The sequence below is a fragment of the Bombina bombina genome, chromosome 1 (genome assembly GCF_027579735.1).
Source record: "Bombina bombina isolate aBomBom1 chromosome 1, aBomBom1.pri, whole genome shotgun sequence".
Classification (NCBI taxonomy): Eukaryota; Metazoa; Chordata; class Amphibia; order Anura; family Bombinatoridae; genus Bombina; species Bombina bombina.
The window spans coordinates 1,381,799,843-1,381,814,703 of record NC_069499.1 but is presented as its reverse complement, the minus strand read 5'-3'; the positions used below and the strand labels follow the sequence as shown (position 1 = coordinate 1,381,814,703).

The 14,861-nt window shown below is 37.7% G+C and overlaps 1 protein-coding gene across 2 annotated transcripts in view; it reads right to left on the bottom strand.

Moving 5' to 3' along the window:
- Positions 1-14,861, bottom strand: part of NIT1 (nitrilase 1) — a 41,454-nt gene that overhangs the window by 23,716 nt on the left and 2,877 nt on the right. The window contains exons 1-3 of one of the 2 annotated variants that reach the window (XM_053695608.1): positions 9,049-9,101; positions 5,620-5,871; positions 3,308-3,411 (exon numbers count right to left, since the gene is read on the bottom strand). In XM_053695608.1, the coding sequence (XP_053551583.1) occupies positions 3,308-3,411; positions 5,620-5,861 (346 nt within the window). In that variant the 5' untranslated portion in view covers positions 5,862-5,871; positions 9,049-9,101. Of the gene's footprint in view, positions 1-3,307; positions 3,412-5,619; positions 5,872-9,048; positions 9,102-14,861 lie in introns of those variants that run through there. The other variant, XM_053695600.1, reaches the window with a different exon arrangement.

Here is a 14,861-nt window from a genome sequence, read left to right as displayed (position 1 = left end):
AAGTGGGCATTTTGGCTAAAATGTTTTTGATAGAATTATCCATTACAGCCGTTAATTGTTGCATAGTAAGGAGAATTGGCGCACTAGATGTACTAGGGGCCTCCTGTGTGGGCAAGACTGGCGTAGACGACGAAGGAGGGGATGATGCAGTACCATGCTTACTCCCCTCACTTGAGTAATCATCTTGGGCATCATTTTCTCTAAATTGTTTGTCACATACATCACATCTATTTAAATGAGAAGGAACCTTGGCTTCCTCACATACAGAACATAGTCTATCTGATAGTTCAGACATGTTAAACAGGCATAAACTTGATAACAAAGTACAAAAAACGTTTTAAAATAAAACCGTTACTGTCACTTTAAATTTTAAACTGAACACACTTTATTACTGAATATGTGAAAAAGTATGAAGGAATTGTTCAAAATTCACCAAAATTTCACCACAGTGTCTTAAAGCCTTAAAAGTATTGCACACCAAATTTGAAAGCTTTAACTCTTAAAATAACCGGAGCCGTTTTTATATTTAACCCCTATACAGTCCCTGGTATCTGCTTTGCTGAGACCCAACCAAGCCCAGAGGGGAATACGATACCAAATGACGCCTTCAGAAAGCTTTTTCTATGTATCTGAGCTCCTCACACATGCATCTGCATGCCTTGCTTCCCAAAAACAACTGCGCATTAGTGGCGCGAAAATGAGGCTCTGCCTATGATTAGAGAAGGCCCCCAGTGAAAAAGGTGTCCAATACAGTGCCTGCCGTTTCTTTAACATAATTCCCAAGAATAAAATAACTCCTCACAGCTATAAACTATTAAAAATGCTTATAAATCAATCGTTTTAGCCCAGAAAAATGTCTACCAGTCTTTAAAGCCCTTGTGAAGCCCTTTATTCTTATTTAATAAAAATGGCTTACCGGATCCCATAGGGAAAATGACAGCTTCCAGCATTACCAAGTCTTGTTAGAAATGTGTCATACCTCAAGCAGCAAAAGTCTGCTCACTGTTTCCCCCAACTGAAGTTAATTCCTCTCAACAGTCCTGTGTGGAAACAGCCATCGATTTTAGTAACGGTTGCTAAAATCATTTTCCTCTTACAAACAGAAATCTTCATCTCTTTTCTGTTTCAGAGTAAATAGTACATACCAGCACTATTTTAAAATAACAAACTCTTGATTGAAGAATAAAAACTACATTTAAACACCAAAAAAACTCTAAGCCATCTCCGTGGAGATGTTGCCTGTGCAACGGCAAAGAGAATGACTGGGGAAGGCGGAGCCTAGGAGGGATCATGTGACCAGCTTTGCTGGGCTCTTTGCCCTTTCCTGTTGGGGAGGAGAATATCCCACAAGTAAGGATGACGCCGTGGACCGGACACACCTATGTTGGAGAAAGGGAGCTTTTTTCCAAATTCACATTAAAACCGTGGGAACGAAGAAAAGACAACCATATCTCTGTGTGAGATTTTGCTTGTTGAAAAGATGGCGCCTGAACCAATATGTCGTCCAGGTAGGGTGCCACAGCAATTCCACAAAAACGGATCACTGCCAAAAGAGCCCCCAGAACCTTTGAAAAAATTCTGGGAACCGTGGCTAGACCAAATGGAAGGGTCACAAAGTGGAAATGTTTGTCCAGAAAGGCAAATCTCAGGAATCTGTGATGGTCCCTGTGAATAGGAACATGAAGATATGAATCCTTTAGGTCTATGGTTGTCACGAACTGACCATCTTGTTCTAAAGGAAGAATGGAGCGTATAGTCTCCATCTTGAAGGATGGAACTTTGAGAAACTTCACCTCCCCCATGCACCGAAGGCAAAGAGAATGACTGGGGGTTGTGGGTGAGGGAGTGATACTTAGCAGTTTAACTGTGGTGCTCTTTGCCTTCTCCTGCTGGCCAGGAGAGATATTCCCAACAGTAATTACTCAAGCCGTAGACTCACCATATCTTAGGAAAGAAATATAAATAAATTAAATGGTTATCAAATTAAACAAACTGAAATGATAAAATAATAACATCCATTCTAGGCCTTAATCCAATCAATTAGTTATGCTGCAAAAATCTGTATTGCACATGTGCAGCAGCTCTCTTTCATACACCTGCAGTGTAAACTAGGTTCTCGAATGGCAGCACCCTTAATTAGAGGGAGGTGCATGAGATGTAACCAGGCTTACCCTACATGTCAAATACACAACCATGCACAAGAAATTCAACATTGAAAAATGTCAGCGAACAGCCATTATGGATTGGTGTAAACTGGAAAAAAATGTATTACAGTAGTCTTAAATTTAAAAATTGTGCAAATCACTTTGTACTGGTTTTCTAATAGATTAGAGTGTAAACATAATCATTTTGAGGTCAAAACAAATGCAGTGTTTCTGCAGTAAGGGAAAGCTCAGGGAACCAGGCAATCTTATGTGATTCGGTGTATAGGATGGTATTTTCAATGAGGCAGGTATGACAAGTGGACTTCATTTATATAAAAGTGTCTCTTTAAACGGACATGATTGTATCTGTGAATGCAAATTAAATACTTCTCAGATATGTTTTGGTTAAAAAATGATCTCTCTACAATATTGGTATATGAATTTATACGAAATGCTTTAAGTGCAACCAACCATCACTTACTGCAGGATACAAGGTGGCTAAATTGCCCAGTATTGACAGAAGAATCAGGGTGCATATGAAGTCACCACACAAGCCAGGAAACCCAGAAGTGCGAGACTGCTGCAGAGATTAAAGGAGCTGGGGGGGAGGTGTATTTAAACCACTTGATCTCAGCTACATTAATCCGTAGAAACCCCCTAAGACCCACCATTTGAGAGGCAACTGCCTGCTGTGCATCTTGGGGCTATAAAGTTCAATTAAAAAAAATAAAAATGAATCCTTTTTTTTTTTTAAATTCAGAGGCTCTCTAGGCACTTAGGTCAACAAAAAGCCCTACAGACCCCCGAAGACCAATTGTTTTAAAGCTTAGAAGTCCATCTGTTAAAGAAGTATAAGTTTTACTAGCCTGGTGATCACTGTGAAAATAGTTAGCACCTGAAGTGAATAAATGTGCATTGATTTGAGTAGAGGCTCATGGGAGTTTTTTTTTAAATCCTTACCTTTTTCTTTAAGAAACCCAGACCAGCAATATCTCGCCTGCAGCTTCTTTGTACTTACCTCAGCAATGACGAAACCGGCTTCCTCCAATCATGGCGTGCACCCTGGAGCGTCCATCTCGTGATTAACCTCAATTAAAGTAACTATACTTTGAGGCCTAAAATTTGGAGACACTGATGTAGATATGCTGTGAGCTGCACCTCACCTGTATCATCCAGTACAAGGTGAGAATTGTAGATTCGACGGTCTTGATCCCACCTGGGTCCTTTCTCATGAAATCCTCCAAGGGACAGCCAGATCTTTAGTTCCCTACCAACACACAAACAAATAAAAAAAGACTTAGATAAACTGCATTACCATAAAATCCACAAGCATATCATTTTTAACAACCAACACCCAAGTTATACCTATAATGGAACTAAATCTAAATAAATCTTAAATGGACAATAACTTTGACTTTTTAATATAAAATGTTTAATTACATGCAGTAAAAACAACAAAAATTGAGGGGAAGCCTGATGAAACAGCCATTGGCTGAGAAACACGTTGCCTGTGATTTTAATATTTTAAATAAAGTAATTTTTTATTTTGAACACTTGCTGCCTTCCTTCTGGGACCTGGTCCCCTGTGCTGAGGATTCTTTTGGATTTTCCTGACTGCCGTTTGATCTCGGAATCATTGTTTTATCCTGAGTGCCTTGTACCAAGTTTGTTGGGTGACTGTATTGACCCCATCTTGCTCTTATAGCATCAATGGAGATGCTACCACTATTGTGAGTACCATTCTTACTTTCGGTCTTTGTTCACCATTGTCCCAACAATACTAGGCCATATAGACACCTTGTGTCTCTCTTACTGTTTTTATACAGACATCACACTCTATGCGTGAAGTTGGTCATCTGGGTGACTGAAATAGATCCCAGACTGTCTCTACAGCACTGATTGAGGTGCTTTCATAAATGCTCACCTTACATGCTTACCAATCTGTTCTGGATCAAACAATATTGGGCCATGTGGCGCATCTGTCTCTTCTTGTCTTTTTACATGCAGTAAAAACACATTACAATATACTTCCAATATTTTTTCTGTTTCCTCCAGTAATTTAACTTTTTTTTACCATGTTAAAACCTAGGTTTATTTAAATTAGATTTTTTTTTTTTATTTAAATAGGATTTTTTTTAAAAAAAAATAAAATGCTTTTGGAGGAAAAATCTATCTATAGATAGCTTTCTAATTAAGGATTCATTAGAATTCAAAGTTTATTCAGCCTGAACATAGATTTGTTTTTAATTATGTGGCATGAGGCTTTATATTCATAGCTGTAATGTTTATTTTTGTTTTGGTAAATTGGTTCCATTAATCCATTCACAATGTCATGGTTACCTATAGGTTTCTGCAAGATTATTTTGTACTTTTTTCAATCTTGAAGATATTATAATATATTCTTGGTTTTGTAGCTCTCAAAACTGTGAATTTGTGTCTGCAGAAATAATGTGCCCCTTATTCACAGCAAAAAGTTGAGAAAAAGACCTTAAAAGGGGCATACATTAATTTATTTTTTTTATGATTCAGATAGAGCATACAATTTTAAACAAATTTAAGGTTTACTTCTATTATCCAATTTACTACAAAAAAGGAGCCCTTAAAGGGATATGAAACTCAAACATTTTTTTTTTCATGATTCAGATAAAGCATGCAATTGTAAGTAGCTTTAATTATTTTACATAACCATTTTTTCACATAACCATTTTTGGTTAAGCACCCGGGTAGCGCTTGCCGATTGGTGGTGCAGAATTATGTAACATGTTAACTATCCCTTTAAGACTCTTTTAAATTAACTTATTTTAATAAACTTTACTTTGCTCTCTTGGTATCCTTTGTTTAAAAGCATATGTATATATGTTCAGCAGCAGCAATGGACTACTGGTGATTTGTAGTTACACACACATCTCGTTATTGGCACACCAGATGAGTTCAGCTAGCTCCCAGTAGGATGTTGCTGCTCTGGAACTTAAGGGGCATTAAACTGCTGAGTACAACTACAGTAGCATTGTTTCTACACACCCAGCTATTGCTTTTTATCCTGTGCCTACAGCTGTCTTCAAAGTAAGAGTTTATATTTGTTATGTAACTTTAAACTGTGCATAAAGAACTGCAAAAATATAACAGTTTCACCCTCTATTATGTGTGAGCTAAACTGAAGTAAAGTACAGCTGTCAAAAAGTTAGTAACATCACAGTGTGAAAGTGCACTGCTTCTGTCACAGGATGCAACAATACGTGAGCTACAAGATGTCAATAAATAATGTTGCTTTATTATGGAACAAATACATATCTCTGAGTCCTTGCTACAAATTGAAGATAAAGAAAAGTTCACTCTAGTGCAGCCATTTACAAAGTTTGAAAGGTCAGACTGGAGTTCTCTCTACCTTGTGACTAATTCAGTGAATATCTATGACCCATTTGTCTATGATTTCTTTGATATATGGCACCATTGGTGCTTTCGTCTGTGTACATACCTGGCGAGGTTAGTGTAGCGCTGGATAAGGTCACCTTCCAGTGTTTCAGCCAAGCTCAGGGTCTCCTCTTTACTGCTCCCGATGTAGTCAAAGGCTTCAGGGAGGAACACCATACAAGCTTTACGCGAAGCTGCTTCATGAATTAGCCGCAAGCAAGTAGAAAAATTATTTTCCTTGTCAGAAGTGGAGGTCATCTGGCAAACAGCAATCAGAGGTTTGGAAACCTCTTGCAAAGTGGTCATGTTTCTAGTGCTTCAAAAATATAAAGAAAAGACAATCAGTTTCATCCATAAGCTATATGGTAAAAATACAAAAACATACAGATATCAATCACTAGAAAATCTAAAGCTATTAATTTAAATAAGAAACGCATAATGTTCATCTTACTGCAGACTTACTGTTGACAACAGGAGGGAAATGCAGGAGTTTCTTATCTCACTAAAATGATTAATTCAAAAGTTAGCCTCTGCTTCCATCAGTTAAAGTATTATGTAATAAGCAATGGCATGTGTAAATCATCAACTGGACACTCTTAGTAGTGATTTAACTCCTTGCTTGCCCAGGATATGCACAGGTAATCAATAGGTTAAACCACTGCTGCTGTATAACACTTTTAGCAATGTATTGACCTCCAATTTCCCCAAACACCCCCTGCAGCAGTCTCTTAACATTTGCTTGGCCACAACAAACGTAGGCAATCAAGGTGTTAAATTATCACTACAAACCACGCTCATAATGTTAATTTAACAAGGGATGAATAAGGCTATCCACTATATTAGTTCATTTATATCCTATCCCAGATATCAAATGGGACATCCCTCTAGCATTGAGTATTACAGTTTTTTGTATTTATAGCAGAACATGTATTTCTCATATTGGATTACTGAGGAGCATTTAATGTTTTTTGACAGGTAATTGGATATACTGCAAAACAACAACAAAAAACAAAATTTATATATATATATATATATATATATATATATATATATATATATATATATATATATATATATATATATATATATACATACACACACACACACACACAGTTGTATACAAAAGTTTAGGTACCCCTGACAAGTTACATGATTATCAATTATAAATAATTGGGTGCTTGGTTCAGCAATTTCATTTTGATCTATCAAATAACTGAAGGACACAGTAATATTTCAGTAGTGAAATGAGGTTTATTGTATTAACAGAAAATGTGCAATATGCATCAAAACGAAATTAGACAGGTGCATAAATTTGGGCACCCCAACAGAAATATTGCATCAATATTTAGAGCCTCCTTTAGCAGAAATAACAGCCTCTAGACGCTTCCTATAGCCTGTAATGAGTGTCTGGATTCTGGATGAAGGTATTTTGGACCATTCCTCCTTGCAAAACAACTCAAGTTCAGTTAGGTTTGATGGTTGCCAAGCATGGACAGCCCACTTCAAATCACCCCACAGATTTTCAATGATATTCAGGTCTTGGGCCTGGGATTGCCATTCCAGAACATTGTACTTGTTCCTCTGCATAAATGCCAGTGTTTTGGGTCGTTGTATTGTTGAAATATCCAGCCCCCGCATAACTTCAACTTTGTGACTGATTCCTCAACATTATTCGTAAGTATCTGCTGATATTGAGGGGAATCCATGTGACCCTCAACTTTAACAAAATTCCCAGTACCAGCACTGGCCAGACAGCCCCACAGCATGATGGAACATTCACCAAATTTTACTGTGGGTAGCAACTGTTTGTCTTGGAACGCTGTGTTCTTTTGCCGCCATGCATAACGCCCCTTGTTATGACCAAATAACTAAATCTTTGTTTCATCAGTCCACAGCACCTTCTTTCAAAATAAAGCTGGCTTGTCCAAATGTGCGTTTGCATACCTCATGCGACTCTGTTTGTGTTGTGTGTGCAGAAAAGGCTTCTTCCACATCACTTTCCCATACAGCTTCTCCTTGTGCAAAGTGCGTTGAATTGTTGAACGATGCACAGTGACACCATCTGCAGCAAGATGATGTTGTAGGTCTTTGGAGGTGGTCTGTGGGCTGTTTTGACCGTTCTCACCATCCTTTGCCTCTCAGATATTTTACTTGGCCTGCCGCTTCTGGCCTGTGGTCTTCCATTTCCTCACTATGCTCCTCACAGTGGACACTGGCAGCTTAAATCTCTGCAATAGCTTTTTGTAGCCTTCCCCTAAACCATAATGTTGAACAATCTTTGTTTTCAGGTCATTTGAGAGTCGTTTTGAGGCCCCCATGTTGCCACTCTTCAGAGGAGAGTCAAAGGGAACAACAACTTGCAATTGGCCACCTTAAATACCTTTTCTCATGATTGGATGCACCTGTCTATGAAGTTCAAGGCTTAATGGACTCACCAAACCAATTGTGTGTTCCAATTAATCAGTGAAAGGTAGTTACAGGTATTCAAATCAACAAAATGGCAAGGGTGCCCAAATTGATGCACCTCTAATTTCGTTTTGATGCATATTGCACATTTTCTGTTAATACAATAAACCTCATTTCACTACTGAAATATTACTTTGTCCTTCAGTTATTTGATAGATCAAAATGAAATTGCTGATCCAAACACCCAATTATTTATAAATGAAAATCATGGAAATTGTCAGGGGTGCCTAAACTTTTGCATACAACTGTATATATACAATATATATATATATATATATATATATATATATATATATATATATATATATATATATATATATATATATATATTGTACTGTAAAGTTGTTTTCCCCTTAAGTGTTTCCAATGACTTGCTATACCAGCTGCAGAGAATAAATGTATGAGAAAATGCTCCTTCAGGTTTATTTTGTATATGAAATAACTGGTTTTACTCTTTTAAACCAAACCCATTAAAATGGGTTGAGCTTTAGGGAAACAAGATATACGTATTTTATCACTTTCTATGTACACACATGCTTCACAATTTAATCTCTTTCTGTATACCCCTAAGCCCAATACTGAATGATCTTAAGCTCTCCTCTCTGGCGAGATAATCTAAGAATTCTCATCAGTACTGTGAGGTTCCTCGAATAATTCTATAAAGACAGATTTTACATTGTGAGCTGTTTATCTAGCTATGCAGAGTACTGTGCATGAAGGAGAGACACCGGCATTACAATATCATGCGTGGTTTCTCTCTATGCCGGCGAGTTTTTTTATTAATAAGCCCTTGCAGAGAACAACTGAAAATTAACATTGTATTACTTATGGATAATTGGAAACAAATTAAAGGGTAGAACATTTTTACAGTACACTGTCCCTTTAATGTACTCCCAATTATATCAACTGCTTAGTACTAAATATATTGGAAACTGCAAATATAGGTTTATTCTTGCAAATGAAATAGATGTTTTTGCTTACTAAAATCATCACCTATAATGAAAATTTAAAAAACATAACTACTAACCTTTGTCTAGGTCAGGATGTCTAAGAAAGTGGTAAGATAAGGTCTACTTTTCCTGCAGGCTCAGTCCATTTGAATTTGCATATTCTTCAGAATTTAAAGGAGACATTCCCTATACATTTACTATCATGCAGGCAGTATAACTATGCACTGGAAACACATTGAAAGGACATTAAACACTTCTTGGATTTGTGTAGAATTGTGCTTATCCCACACTTTCTATAAATATGGCAAATATGGCAAATTCCATAAAATGCTAATGCTGAAAATCATATAGCTGGTATAGGCAACTTTTTCAAAACCTGGTCTTCAAATGTTGCTTTTCAGCCTCTCTAGGAACCCACCTGAAGTTAGACACTTTTTCCGTTATTCGTTATTCAAAATCTAATTGGGATTTCCATGTTAAATACAAACAAAGAAAAAAATATAAAAAATAAGCTTTGTGCCACTTAATGTCTTCTACCCAAGCATACCCCTGACTGAGCATATAAAAATAATATCAAAGTTAGGAATCTAACTTGGGGATTAGACCCCTCAGAAGCCCCCTGAATGCACTGCCCCTATCCACTCTCATAGATGATATTGAAAATACATGCATCATATAAACATCTGCCCTATTAAATCTAGGCTTTGTGTCACTTAGTGACTACTACCCATGTATACCCAAGACTGAGCAAAGTTAAGACCCTAACTTGGGGATAGGACGCCTCAAAAGCCCCCTGAATAAATTGCCCCTATCCACTCTCATAGGTGATAATGCAAATGAAGACATCATATAAACATCTGCCCTAAAAAACTAGCCTTTGTGTCACTTAGTGACTATTATCCAAGTAAACCCCAGAGAGAGCAGAATCTAATTACATCAAAGTTAGGCCCTAACTTGGGGATAGGACCATTCAAGAGCCCCCTAAATGCACTGCCCTTATCCACTCTCTTAGGTGATAATGGCAAACACTTACATTGTATAAACATCTGACCTATAAAAACTAGGCTTTGTGTCACTTAGTGACTACTACCCAAGTATACCCCAGACTGAGTAGAATCAAATGACACTAAAGTTAAGACCCTAAATTGGGGATAGGACCCATCAAAAGCGCCCTCAATGCACTGCCTCTATCCACTCTCATAGGTGATAATGCAAATACATAGATCGTATAAACACCTGCCCTATAAAAACTAGGGTTTGTGTCACTTAGTGACTACTATCCAAATAGACATCAAACTTAGAACCCTAACTTGGGGATAGGACCCCACAAGAGCCCCCTAAATGCACTGCTCCTATCCACTCTCATAGGTGATAATACAAATACATAGATCGTATAAGCACCTGCCCTATAAAAACTAGGCTTTGTGTCACTTAGTGACTACTACTCAAGTATACCCCAGACTGAGTAGAATCAAATGACACTAAATTTAAGACCCTAAATTGGGGATAGGACCCATCAAAAGCGCCCTCAATGCACTGCCTCTATCCACTCTCATAGGTGATAATGCAAATGCACACATCATATAAAGAGCTGCCCTATAAAAACTAGGCTTTGTGTCACTTAGTGACTACTATCCAAATAGACATCAAACTTAGAACCCTAACTTGGGGATAGGACCCCACAAGAGCCCCCTAAATGCACTGCTCCTATCCACTCTCATAGGTGATAATACAAATACATAGATCGTATAAGCACCTGCCCTATAAAAACTAGGCTTTGTGTCACTTAGTGACTACTACTCAAGTATACCCCAGACTGAGTAGAATCAAATGACACTAAATTTAAGACCCTAAATTGGGGATAGGACCCATCAAAAGCGCCCTCAATGCACTGCCTCTATCCACTCTCATAGGTGATAATGCAAATACATAGATCGTATAAACACCTGCCCTATAAAAACTAGGGTTTGTGTCACTTAGTGACTACTATCCAAATAGACATCAAACTTAGAACCCTAACTTGGGGATAGGACCCCACAAGAGCCCCCTAAATGCACTGCTCCTATCCACTCTCATAGGTGATAATGGCAAACACATACATTGTATAAACATGACATATAAAAACTAGGCTTTGTGTCACTTAGTGACTACTACTCAAGTATACCCCAGAGAGAGTAATAATAATAATAACTAGTATTTATATAGCGCCTTTCTCCCAGTGGGACTCAAAGTGCTTTTTCAGCGCTCGCTCTCGGACTTAAAGGACACTGAACCCAATTTTTTTCTTTCACTATTTAGATAGAGCATGACATTTTAAGCACCTTTCTAATTTACTCCTATTATCACATTTTCTTTATTCTCTTGGTATCTTTATTTGAAATGTAAGAATGTAAGTTTAGATGCCGGCCCACTTTTGGTGAACAACCTGGGTTGTCCTTGCTGATTGGTGGATACTTTCATCCACCAATAAAAAAAGTGCTGTCCAGAGTTCTAAAACAAAAAAAAAGCTTAGATGCCTTTTTTTCAAATAAAGAAAGCAAGAGAATGAAGAAAAATTAATAGGAGTAAATTATAAAGTTGCTTAAAATTGCATGCTCTATCTGAATCACGAAAGAAAAAAATTAGGATCAGTGTCCCTTTTAACCAAATCGGCAGCTGAATAGTAATAGTTGTTATTATTACCCAATTTAATGCTACTCATTTATTGACCTCGTAAGGATGAAGGGCTGAGTCGGCCCTGCCGGGATTTTAAACAGGCTTTTATTTTTTTGTAGTCAGGGCATTTACCAACTGAGCTACCTCATCGGCCTTAGAATCCAATGACATCAAACTTAGGACCCTAACTTGGAGATAGGACCTCGCAAGAGCCCTCTAAATGCACTGCTCCTATCCACTCTCATAGGTGATAATGCAAATGAAGACATCATATAAACATCTGCGCTATAAAAACTAGGCTTTGTGTCACTTAATGACTGCTATCCAAGTAAACCCCAGAGAGAGTGGAATCCAATGACATCAAATTTAGGGGATTGGAACCCACAAGAGCCCCCTAAATGCACTGCCCATATCCACTCTCATAGGTGATAATGGCAAACGCATACATTGTATAAACATCTGACCTATAAAAACTAGGCTTTGTGTCACTTAGTAACTACTTCCCAAATATATCCCAGACTGAGCATACTCAAATGACACCAAAGTTAAGACCCTAACTTGGGGATAGGACCCCTCAAAAGCCCCCTGAATGCACTGCCCCTATCAGCTCTCATAGGTGATAATGCAAATGAAGACATCATATAAACATCTGCCCTATAAAAAGTAGACTTTGTGTCACTTAGTGACTACTATCCAAGTAAACATCAGAGAGAGCAAAATCCAATGACATCAAAATTAGTAACCTAAGTTGGGGATAGGTCCCCACAAAAGCTCCCTAAATGCACTGCCCCTATCCACTCTCTTAGGTGATAATGCAAACACATACATCGTATAAACACCTGCCCTATAAAAACTGGGTCTTTGTGTAACTTAAAGGTACAGTCTAGTCCAAAAAAAAACCTTTCATGTTTCAAATAGGGCATGTAATTTTAAACAACTTTCCAATTTACTTTTATCACCAATTTGCTTTTGTTCACTTGGTATTCTTAGTTGAAAGCTAAACCTAGAAGGTTCATATGCTAATTTCTTAGACCTTGAAGGCCGCCTCTAATTTAAATGCATTTTGATAGTTTTTCACCACTAGAGGGCATTAATTCACATGTTTCATATAGATAACCTTGAGCTCATGCAGGTGAATTTACCATGGAGACAGCTCTGATTGACTAAAATGCAAGTCTGTCAAAAGAACTGAAATAAGGGGGCAGTCTGCTGAGGCTTAGATACAAGGTAATTACAGAGGTAAAACGTGTATAATTATAACTGTGTTGGTTATGCAAAATTGGGGAATTGGTAATTAAGGGATTATCTATCTTTTAAAACAACAAAAATTCTGGTGTTGACTGTCCCTTTATTGACTACTGCCCAAGTATACCCCAGACTGAGCAGAATCAAATGACACCAGCGTTAGGACTTTAATTTGGGGATAGGACCCCTCAAGAGCCCCCTGAATGCACTGCCCGTATCCACTCTCATAGGTTATAATGCAAATACATACATTGCAAATGAAGACATCATATAAACATGTGCCCTATAAAAACTAGGCTTTGTATCACTTAATGACTACTACCCAAATGTACCCCAGACTGAGTAGAATTGAATGACACTGAAGTTAAGACTCCAATTTGGAGATAGGACCCCTCAAGAGCCCCCTGAATGCAATGCCCCTATCCACTCTCTTAAGTGATAATGCAAATAAATACATTGTATAAACATATGCCCTATAAAAACTAGGCTTTGTATCACTTAATGACTACTATCCAAATGTACCCCAGACTGAGCATAATCCAATGACACCAAAGTTAAGACCCTAACTTGGGGATATGCCCCCGCAAGAGCCCCCTGAATGCACTGCCTCTATCCACTCTTTGGTGTCATTTGATTCTGCTCAGTCTGGGGTATACTTGAGTAGTAGTTACTAAGTGATACAAAGCCTAGTTTTTATAGGTCAGATGTTTATACAATGTAAGTGTTTGCCATTTTCACCTATGGGAGTGAAAAGGGGCAGTACATTTAGGGGGCTCTTGCGGGGTTCTATCCCCAATTTAGGGTCCTAAATTTGATGTCATTGGATTCTGCTCAGTCTGGGGTTTACTTGGACAGAAGTCACTTAGTGACACAAATAACAGTTTTTATAGGGCAGATGTTTATATGATGTGAGCATTTCCATTATCACCAATTAAAGTGGAAAGGGGCAGTGCATTCAGTGGGCTCTTGAGGGGTCCTATCCCCGAGTTAGAGTCCTAACTTTGGTGTCATTTCATTCTGCTTAGTCTGGGGTATACTTGGGTAGTAGTTACTAAGTGACACAAAGCCTAGTTTTTATAGGTCAGATGTTATACAATGTATGTGTTTGACATTATCACCTAAGAGAGTGGATAGGGACAGTGCATTCAGGGGGCTCTTGAGGGGTCCTATCCCCAAGTTAGGATCCTAAGTTTGATGTAATTTGATTCTGCTCTCTCTGGGGTTTACTTGGATATAGAGCTGCAACAACTAATCGTCATAATCCATAATAATCGATTATGAAAATAGTTGTCAACGAATCTCATAATCGATTAATTGATTAGTTGGTTTGCAATTAGTTGGTCTGTGCACAACACCAGCTGCTTCACTCCAATGAACTCCTGCACATGGTATTGTGTTTTATGGTTATGTCCTTAGCCTAAAGGACATCTACAGACGTCTACTTTTCACTTTTTCAGGACAGTATACGTTTACAACTACCCCTGGCTTATGTGCAACCCAGATATAATAGTCATCATTTGGATTGTTTATATTAAATCAGGTGATTTGGAACTATGCTTTTCATGATATAGTGCTGAGCTTGTTGTTTACACCTTGCCCCTAGATTGATGGGAGTTATTTAAATTGATGTGCACTATTATCTGTTTGCACAATTATTAGCGTATTGCTTGCTATTGCTGATTATATGTACTGTATAAATAAATGTGTAAGGCTTTGTCCTGTTATTGATATACAGTCCTTAGCGCTTTTGATTTTGTTTTTTATTGTTTTTTTTATATTTTTAATAAATTTTGATAATATGTACCAGATTAAACCTTTATAAGTATATATCCGTTATTTTTAGAGTGGACTAGATATTTCCCCTAACCTTATAGCTGGTTATTTACCATTGCATATAGATATTCAAGATATTTTTATGTTAGAATGAAGTTAAGGGTTACTTTATTGAGAGGCCCCTTGCCAAGGTAGAAAACACTTAGCATTGGTGAAG